At 44.3% G+C, this 10,123-nt stretch overlaps 1 protein-coding gene across 1 annotated transcript; it reads right to left on the minus strand.

Moving 5' to 3' along the window:
- Positions 646–7,336, minus strand: YAE1D1 (Yae1 domain containing 1). The gene is given in 4 exon segments (XM_003360217.5): positions 646–3,002; positions 3,005–3,258; positions 5,712–5,833; positions 7,144–7,336. Coding segments are annotated over 4 exon segments (678 nt in total). The 5' UTR covers positions 7,273–7,336; the 3' UTR covers positions 646–2,829.

Raw genomic sequence — 10,123 nt, forward strand, 5'->3', positions numbered from 1 at the left:
TATCAGATTTTCTCTCTCACCGTGTCTTTTAGAATAGATGGTAGATACACATTAAGATTATCAATGAGGCAACCATTTGGTGTCTCTGAAGTAAAGCGTGTTTTATATATATATACAAATTTGTATTCTGGGCCAAAATATAATGAAAAACCCTTTTCTGATCTTATATGCTTAGGTCCTGGAGCAAAAATCTGGATCTAATTTTTCCACGCTAGACTAAGAATATTGCTACAAGTAATAGAGATGTCAGTGGTTTGATGCTTTATCACTAAGTGAATATGAAGCAAAACTGTAATTAGGAATAATCTGGCACATTGTCAGGTAGCAGGCTAACTCATTCATACTTGGAAAGACTAAGTACTTGAGCATGAAACATACATACATACATATATATATTTTTGGTCTTTTTGCCATTTCTTGGGCCGCTCCCACGGCATATGGATGTTCCCAGGCTAGGGGTCCAATTGGAGCTGTAGCCACTGACCTACACCACAGCCACAGCAACGCAGGATCCGAGCCGCCTCTGCAACCTACACTACAGCTCACAGCAATCGCCAGATGCTTAACCCGAGCGGGGCCAGGGATTGAACCCACAACCTCATGGTTCCTAGTCGGATTCGTTAACCACTGAGCCACGATGGGAACTCCCATGAAATGTATTTTTAATGGAATTGTATCCTTACTTTTAAATAAAACTAAAACAAACTTCAACAAATATTATATGATATCATTCATATGTGGAATCTAAAAAATATACAAATGAACTTATTTATAAAACAGAAATAGATTCACAGACATAGAAAACAAATTTATGATTACAAAAGGGGGAAGGGGTGAGGAATAAATTAAGAATTTGAAATTAACACACATACCCTAGTATATACAAAACAGATAAGCAACAAGGACCTACTGCACAGCACAGGGAACTACAGCCAATATTTGGTAAGAAGATACAAGGGAAACAACGTGTGTGACTGAATCACTTTGCTGCACACCCGAGACCTCAGTCAATCATACTTCAGTAACAACCGAAACCATTTTTTTTTTTTTTTTTTTGTCTTTTTAGGGCAGCACCAGCAGCATATGGAGGTTCCCAGGCTAGGGGTCGAATTGGAGCTGTAGCTGCTGGCCTGCACCACAGCAACGTGGGATCCAAGCCTTGTCTGTGACCTACACCACAGATCATGGCAATGTCAGATCCTGAACCCATCGAGGGAGGCCAGGGATTGAACCCGAGTCCTCATGGATGCTAATCGGGTGAGTCAATCCCTGAGCCTCGACCGGAGCTCCCTTTTTTCTTTAAAATTTCGGGATAAACCTTTTGGAGAGAGGACTGTCTCCCTTCTCATCTTGGATGCCAGTCAGATTCACTTCTGCTGAGCAGAGATGGGAACTCCCTGAAGCAAACTTTAGTATCTTACTTTTAATCATCAGTATAAACATTTCTTCAGCTTCTTAAACTTATTAGCCTCTTAATTTCAATATCTATAGGTATCTACATATCTATATATCTATGTGTGTCTACTTACAACTTTAGCCATTAGGTTTTTATTTATTTTATTTTTTGTCTTTTTTGCCATTTTCTTGGGCCACTCCTGTGGCATATGGAGGTTCCCAGGCTAGGGGTCCAATGGGAGCTGTAGCCGCCGGCCTACGCCAGAGCCCCAGCAACGCGGGATCCGAGCCGCGTCTGCGACCTACACCACAGCTCACGGCAACGCTGGATCCTTAACCCACTGAGCAAGGGCAGGGACTGAACCCGCAACCTCATGGTTCCTAGTCGGATTCGTTAATCACTGCGCCACGACGGGAACTCTGCCATTACATTATTTTTTATTCCTCTGATTAGCTGATGAGGTCCTAACCACAAGACAACATGACAGGCGCAGAAGGCTAAGTCCTCACAAAACAACAGTTGATGGAGTTCTTGATATATTCAATGGACTGGTTGTGTCTCTGGAGCCCCAGGACACAGGCTTGATCCCTGGTCTGACACGGTGGGCTACAGGACCCAGTGTGGCCACAGCCATGGCACAGGTTACAACTGTGGCTTGGATCTGATCCCTGGCCTGGGAACTACATGTGCTGTGGGGTGGCCAAAAACGAAAAACAAAACAGCAACTGATGCTTGAACCACATGGGTCTGAATTGCAAGGAGGGTCTACTTATGCTTGGATTTTTTTCAACAGTAAATACCACAGTACTACACGATCTGAAGTTGATTTAATGGCAGACCCATAACTGTAGACATGGAGGGCCGGCCATGAGTTAGTTATATGAGAATTTTTGACCTCATGCTGGGTGGGCACACCTAACGCCTGTGTTGTTCAAGGGTCAACTGTGGCCTGATTCTTTCTTCATTGTTGTTAATTCAGAGTCTGAAAACGCTTGACTTTCATCAGAAACTGGAATTTCTGAGCACATCTTAACACTACATAAAAATTACCAGTGACAGGAGTTCCCAATGTGGCTCAGTGAGTTATGAACCTAACTAGTATCCATGAGAATGTGGGTTTGATCCCTGGCCTCCATCAGTGGGTAAAGCATCTGGAGTTGCTGTGGCCACAGTGTAGACTGGCAGCCACAGCTCCAATTGGACCCCAGCCTGGGAACTTACATATGCTGAAGGTGTGGCCCTAAAAAAAAATTACCAGTGACAAAGATAACAGGCTTATGGTACATTTAAGAGTGTTAATTCTGAAAACCTTTCAAACTTCTGTGAAGTGTTCAATGTGGAAACCAGTACAAGTTTTGGTTCTAGCTTGTTCAGAAACAAAACGCTCTATGAATGTTCCTGACATTATTTTCATTATTACAGCGAAGATAATTTTACAGCTGTTTGAGGTGCTGTAACACGTCTACTGACACCCCCAGCTGTTTCACCAAACTGGCCGTCTGCTCCAAAATCCAAGTGAGGCTTGGGTTTTCGGAACGTGCAGGCTCCTGCGTTCCGCAACATTTTAAAGATGAACAGGCTACCCCACTGAGGTTCTTACCACAGCTTTCGTAACCTCAGCGTGACCGTCACAGAATCTTTCCTCCTCGGCTTCGTCAAGCTCTTCCTCAGCTGGAGCTACATGACCAAGGTCCATGTCCTGAATGGAGTCCAACAAACCCACAACACGGGGCTGTGAAATGACTGATTTCAGACGTCTGAGCACATACTCTTCACACTGGCCAACTGCATCCAGAAGATTATTTATCTCACTGATCAAAGCTGAACTATTATCATGAAGGTGACACCAGGAGAGCAAAGCGCTGAGCAAAAATATAAACAAGAGTTAAACAGGAAAACAATTACGCAATCAAAGGCTTTTAGAATTCTTGACGCTAAGCTTACAAGTTTCTCTTAAAATTATTAATAATAGTAACACAAGTCAATAATCAGGAAACTAAAAAATACAAGGATATTATCTTTCAATAGGAATTAAACAATTGGACTTAATCGTATAAACTGTTTCTAAGTCACGACCTCTTCTTCAAGCTCCACACCCACTTTTCTTGATTTTAGATTCTCCCCTCATGACTGTGTCGCTTCTGCTGAAGAGGGACACAACTCAGAGAACGAGCTGAGAAATTAGCTCCTCCTTTAAGGACATCGACCTGCTTCCAAACCAGTGATTTGCAAGACGGGAGGCACACAGAAGCACCTGGGAAACTTTTAAACTCAGCAAGGCCCAGTCATACCCAAGACCAATTAAATCAGAATCTCTCCGGGGATTTTTTTTTTTCCCCTTTTTTCTTTTTAGGGCTGCGCCTGCAGCATGTGGAAGTTCCCAGGCTAGGGGTCAAATCAGAGATGCAGCTGCCGACCTACACCAGAGCCTCAGCAACACGGGATCCGAGTCAGGTCTGCAACCTATACCACAGCTCACGGCAACGCCAGATCCTTAACCCATTGAGTGAGGCCAGGGACCGAACCCACATCCTGATGGATACCAGTCAGGTTCATAACCCACTGAGCCACAACAGGAACTCCCATCTGCGGATAATTTTTAAAGCTTCTCAGCTGATAAGAACGTACAATCAGGGTTAAAAACCACTGTTCTAACCATACAGTTGTTTGCCATCAAAACTAAAGGTTTGGGGGGGAAAAATATTTTTTGGTCTTTTTGTCTTTTTAGGGCTGCACCTGAGGCATATGGAGGTTCCCAGGCTAGGGGTCCCATCAGGGCTGTAGCTGCCGGCCTACACCAGAGCCACAGCAACTCGGGATCCGAGCTGCGTCTGTGACCTACACCATAGCTCAGGGCAATGCCGGATCCTTAACCCACTGATCGAGGCCAGGGATCGAACCCTTGGCCTCATGCATGCTGGTCAGGCTCGCTAACCGCTGAGCCACCAGGGGATGAAAGTTTTCGGACAACTTCACCTTTTCAACTTATGTGAGAGAGCAGACACTTTGCTGAGCAAACAATTTTCTTGAAAGTTAGAATTCTTCCAGCCTTAATAAATACCTTTACTTTTCCTGTACAGATAGTACTTGTATCTTTTGACATTTGAGACTGCTCATGTCATGAAATAACAGTTGTGGGAAGTAATAATGTTTTTAAAAATGGAATCAGTTGATATAAGATTTAGCAATAGGCTTTCTAAATATAAAAGATTAATTTAACTTGATGGAAGGACAAATACGTGATCTTTTTCCCACTGTGCACTATAAATGCTGATTCCTGACAGCTGAATTTTATAAAACTTCAAAAAATTTTTTTCCTTTTTTTATGGCCACACCTGCAACATATGGAAATTCCCAGACTTGGGGTCGAATAAGAGTTGCAGCTGCAAGCCTTTGCCACAGCCATGGCAACACCACATCTGGGCCCCATCTGTGACCCACCCCACAGCTTGAGACACCGGATTCTTAACTCACTGAGCAAGGCCAGGGATTGAACCGGCGTCCTCATGGAGACTATGTCAGTTTTTAACCTGCTGAGCCACAAAAGGAATGCCTCAAACCTCAAACTTTTTGTTTTGATAGTTTTTATTTTTTATCTTTTTTTTTTTTTTTGGCTGTACCCATAGCATGCAGAAGTTTGTGGGCCAGAGGTCAAACCCAAATTGCAGTTGCAACCTGCATCACAGCTGGGGCAATGCCAGATCCTTAACCCACCATGCCACAAGGGAACTTCTTATATCTTCCTAAAATCAGTGACTTCTTGAAGCATTTTATGCTGTTCTCTAAAGAAGGCAGTTTAAAATGTACAAAGCATCAAGGATACACCTGTCATGCTCCCAGCTCCATGTGTCATGTGATCACTTGGTTCTGAAACACGTCATTACTGCCATGGAATCTTGATGGGTGTTCAAAGTTCAGGATAAAGTAAATGGAATCATTTTTCTATCACCGGCTACAATCTTCATCAAGTCCTTCTGGTCTAGATGTCTAGTAGACTGTTGTGCCACATGCGCAAGACTAAAAGCTTTATTCAAAATTTGAAGTTCTTTTTAATTCCTTGAGGTATAGATTGGCGGTGATTCCGTTAGCAAACAAATACATATCCCTATCGTTTCTTGGCAATAAAGACAACACCTGGCTCACATATTAAAGCGGATGAACTTTTGACGTTTTGAAGGCGACTTTATTCTACTCTCTGCAGCACCCTCTTACAGTTAACACTAGGAAAAGCACTTCAGTTTAAACATTTTATTTTTAAAAGTCCTCCAGTAGTACTGAGGTTAAAATGATTCAGCATTTAAGTTTTAAAAATTACCTCAATGTTCCTCTGAGTTGTCCATAACTTATAATGACTCCTGCACCTTCCTTATAGCCTTGATTGAAGCCTTGCTGAAGAGTTACTGCTTTGCCAGCATCTATCCCATCTCTATAACCCTCCTAAATATAAGGAGATAACGAAGAAATTACCGCTGTAACTAACACCAAGTAAACCACCGTAGGTTTTCCCAATAAGTCAGAGACCCAATGTACAAAACTGATGAGATAGGCCTTACTGTGTTATCCTGCTTCTGTAACACATGGCATTGCCACCCACACAACCAGAGTAGACTATGCTTCTCATAAAAGTTTACTATTGGTTTTTCCCTTCTTGACGTCTAGACCCACTGGGCGCATTTACAGATACTGATTCTATATAGTTTAAAAAACTGTGTTAGCAATAGCTCCACAGAAAGTAAACATGAAGAATTAAGCGTCTGGTCCCTTGGCGACTGGATGGGTGTGGGTGGATGGGGCGGGGCAGTGAACAGGGCTACCGAGGTCTTGGAAGTGAAGTAGGGAAATAGGAAACTGGTTTAGCAAAAAGATGAGAGACTTGGTTTCGGAAATTTTGCTTGATCCCTACATTCAAATAACCTGCAAATTCTCTGTGGCAGGGATTCTGTCCTGCAAAGCACTCAAAAGATGCCCAACACATACTGGTCTAGGCTCAGCCTCACATACGGCATTTCTATTTCAGAGTATTTGCCAAGCAACTATTATTTTACTGAAACATTAAATAAGGGCAGATTTGATGGCAATTTAATGGCTGGCAAGGATATTAGGTGGAATGAACTTCATCATTTGGTACTCATCCCGAGCTGAGCTCCCAGCGCTTCGCCCGGAAACTGGGTGTGTGGTATTAAGCAGCGTCCCGGTGAATAGCAAGACAAATTAGAGACAGATAATTCACATTCAGTCACAACCCCCCCCCAACCCCACAATCACAGTCCCTTACCGGCCACCGGCATTCCACTCTCGCCTTCCCACACCGCCCTTCGACACCAGTCTCAGTTCAGTTTTTCCACCTGTCTCGGTGAACTCCCCTTCTACCTTTCGGGTGCCCCATCCCCCAAGCAACCCACGTACACTGTGCACGTGTCCTTCGACAGACGTCATTAGAACGGTGTATACTTTTCTCCCCCACCCCTTCCTCGCCGTCCCCAGCAAACCGAAGCGCTTCCAAGCCCAGAACGACTTTATTTCAGTCCGTCCCCAGCATCCCACGCAGCCCGCGGGCGCCCGCGGAGCGCGCACGCTTCCAGGTACCGCCCTGGGAAATGCTGGCAGGACGCGGACCGCGCTGAGCGGCAAAGGGTCGGGAGGGCAGCGCCGGGCCAGGCCCGGACTCGCCGGCCTCCTCGCTCGGGACCGCGCTTCCCCGCAACGCCCGGCACGGCAAGGGCCCCCCGCCCCCCACGCAGCTTTACTTTGACTCGTCTCTGCATGTGGCTCCGCCATTCCCGCTGCACCAGGAGCGTCTCGTCCGCTTCCTCGTCAAACACGTCCCCCTCCTCGCCAGGACCTGGGACCAGAGCTGCGGCTTGAATCCACGACATCACCGAGGGAGCCCCCGCGCGGCACGGCACCGGAAGCGCCGGCCACTCCTTCCGGCCCGGGGGCGGGGCGGAGGCTGCGAGCCGAGCCCGCGGGACCGTTGCGCGTGCGCGTGGGGGCGCACGACGTGCTCGCGGCGTCAGCGCTCTGCGCGCGCGTCCGGGACGGTCTGCGCTCCCGCCGGCGTTTGCCGCGCCGCTGCCTCGCTCGTGGGCGACGCGGCCTCCCCCGCCGTGGGGTCTGTCCGACCTCGGTGCCTGCGGAGGGCAGTGCCGACTCTCAGTGAGCCTGTCCGCTCCCGTCGCGGTCTCCGCCGGGGTCTGGGCGTGGGGACGCGCGAGTGGGCACCCGCGCAAGGTAGTCGGCTTCTGGGAGGCCGTTGGAGACTCCGCCGCCACCCCCCGCCCGGTGCTTCGCGGAGGTTGGAGCGCCCGATGCGCTTTAGTTGTTAGGAGCGTGGAGCCGAGGGTAACATAAAGTTGGATGCTACGGCATTTCGAGGTCCGTACATATAGAGTCCACTTTCAAAACGAAGTCCTTTTCTCGTTGCTTCACAGTATCCTCCGACGACCCCGTTCCTTCTCAAGTGCCGGAAAAGGAGCTTATTGGCTGGGTGAGGACTGGCACCTGTGCATCTCTGCGTTCTCAGCGCCGTCACTGTTCTGACCTGTAGCAGGTGTTGAAACATGTTAATGAATGGGCACCGGCAGGACTCCTGTTTTGCCCTTTACTGGCTCATGTAATGATGATTTATTTAGCTAACAGATACTCCTGAGGAACTGCCGTGTGCCAGGCACCTTTGTAGGCTATTGGGATACATCGTGAAGGACACAGACGAAAGTCCCAGCTTCGGTGGACTTTAATCTAGATTTGACAGAGAGTAAACACTAAGCGCTATAAAAGTAAATTATGGTCGTAATACATACATGCCATGAAAAAAAATTAAGAACAAGCAAAGTAAGGAGAATCATGATTATGTATGGGTGATACAGGTTATAACCTTAGGTGTTCACAGAGATTCTTTTGTATATATTTTTTGTATATATGAAAAAATATATGTGATGTACTCGTAGGTCCATGGAATATGTATAAAAACAGTCTATACTTTACCATAAAAAAAATACCGTAATAAACGACAAAGCAGATTTTACAGGTCATAGTCTTTGTAATCCAACAAAATTGGTATGAAATAATAAAAACTGCCCCAACAAGGTTAACTGTAATTTAAATATCATATTGGACATTAGAAACACCTCCCTAAATAACATTTGGATCAAAAAAGGAATAAAAATTAGAACAACATATTCAGTAAACAAATCAGAATACTTCCTACCAAAAACCTTGGGAACAAATGAAAGCTGCCCTACTAGGCAATTCTGTAGGCTTTAATGTCTTTATTATTAAAGAAGAGGGAAAAAAAGATACAAAATTACTATCAGAAACAAAATGGTAGTACGAGAAGAAATAAAGAAAACAATTGAAATTAGTAAAACAAAAAAACCCCCCAAACTTGCATCAGTAAATCCAAAAGCTTGTTTTTTGAAAACACCAATAAAACAGATAATCCTTTTTTGACCCTGATTTTAAAAGAAGAGAACAAAATTATACAAGCTAGAAATGAGAATGGAGGTGAGGGTGGAGAAGGAAATTCAAATGTAAACTATTAACTAAAACTCAAAAGCAACATGTTTGAAAACTTAAAAGATATGAATGACTGCCTAGTAAAATTTATCTAACAAGTGGAAAACATGAAGAGACTAATTACCCTAGAAAAATTGGAGATTCAATGTCTACTATAAAAAATAGCATGGAGACTTGACAGTTTCACAGTTATTAAATGTTTTCACAGTTAGATCCTTTTTAATCTTTAAAGAGTTATAATTAATTTTTTTTTTTTTTACTCTTCTAGGGCACAGAAAAAGATAGAAACTCCCTAAATCATTTCATGAAGCCAGCTTTACTGTAACCTGATAAAGGTAATATTTTAAAAAAAACTCCACAGTTCAGGTTATTTTGTGAATATGTATTCAAAAGAGAATCCAGTGCCTATGAAAGGAGTAATTCAAGGGTTGTATTTTGTTAGAGATTAGGAAATCTGTAAGTATATTTCATTGCATCCATAATTTAAAGGAGAAACACCATATATTGTGTGAGTGAATGTGAAAAAGGCATGTGGAAAACTAAAAAAAATCATTCTTAATAAAATAGAAGTTACGAACTCATAGGGACTATGTAAAGTCCAACAGCGAGTACTATTCTCAACACTCAGAGGTTAAGATACTTCCTATAGAGTAGGGAAAAAAGAGGACATCTGCTGAGTACCATTGTTATTCAGTGTTCTTTGGAAGACTAGTGAATGCCAAAAAGAAGTTAACGTAGGCTTAGAAAATCCGCTGGATTTCAGTTAAAAACAACTGAATAAGGGAATTTGGTAAGATTTCTGGATATAAGAAATATAAACAGGCATTCTTGTTGTGCCTCAGGGGTAATGAACCTCAGTAGTCTCCGTGAGGGTGCAGGTTTGATCCCTGGCCTCTCTCAGTGGGTTAAGGATCTGGCGTTGCAATGAGCTGCGGTGTAGGTCGCAGACATGGCTTGGATCTGGTGTTGCTGTGGCTGTGGGGTAGGCCAGCATCCGCAGCTCTGATTTGACCCCTGGCCTGGGAACTTCCATATGCCACCAGTGTGGCCCTAAAAAGACAAAAAAAAAAAAAAAAAAAATGTGTGTGTGTGTGTGTGTGTGTGTCTATAAACAAACCAATAGGCTCTTTATTTTCTATCAATAACCATCCAGAAATGTAGTGAGGTAAATATTCCCCTTGCAATACAGCACGTACTATTAGAAATAGTATT

The sequence above is a fragment of the Sus scrofa genome, chromosome 18 (assembly GCF_000003025.6).
Source record: "Sus scrofa isolate TJ Tabasco breed Duroc chromosome 18, Sscrofa11.1, whole genome shotgun sequence".
Lineage (NCBI taxonomy): Eukaryota > Metazoa > Chordata > Mammalia > Artiodactyla > Suidae > Sus > Sus scrofa.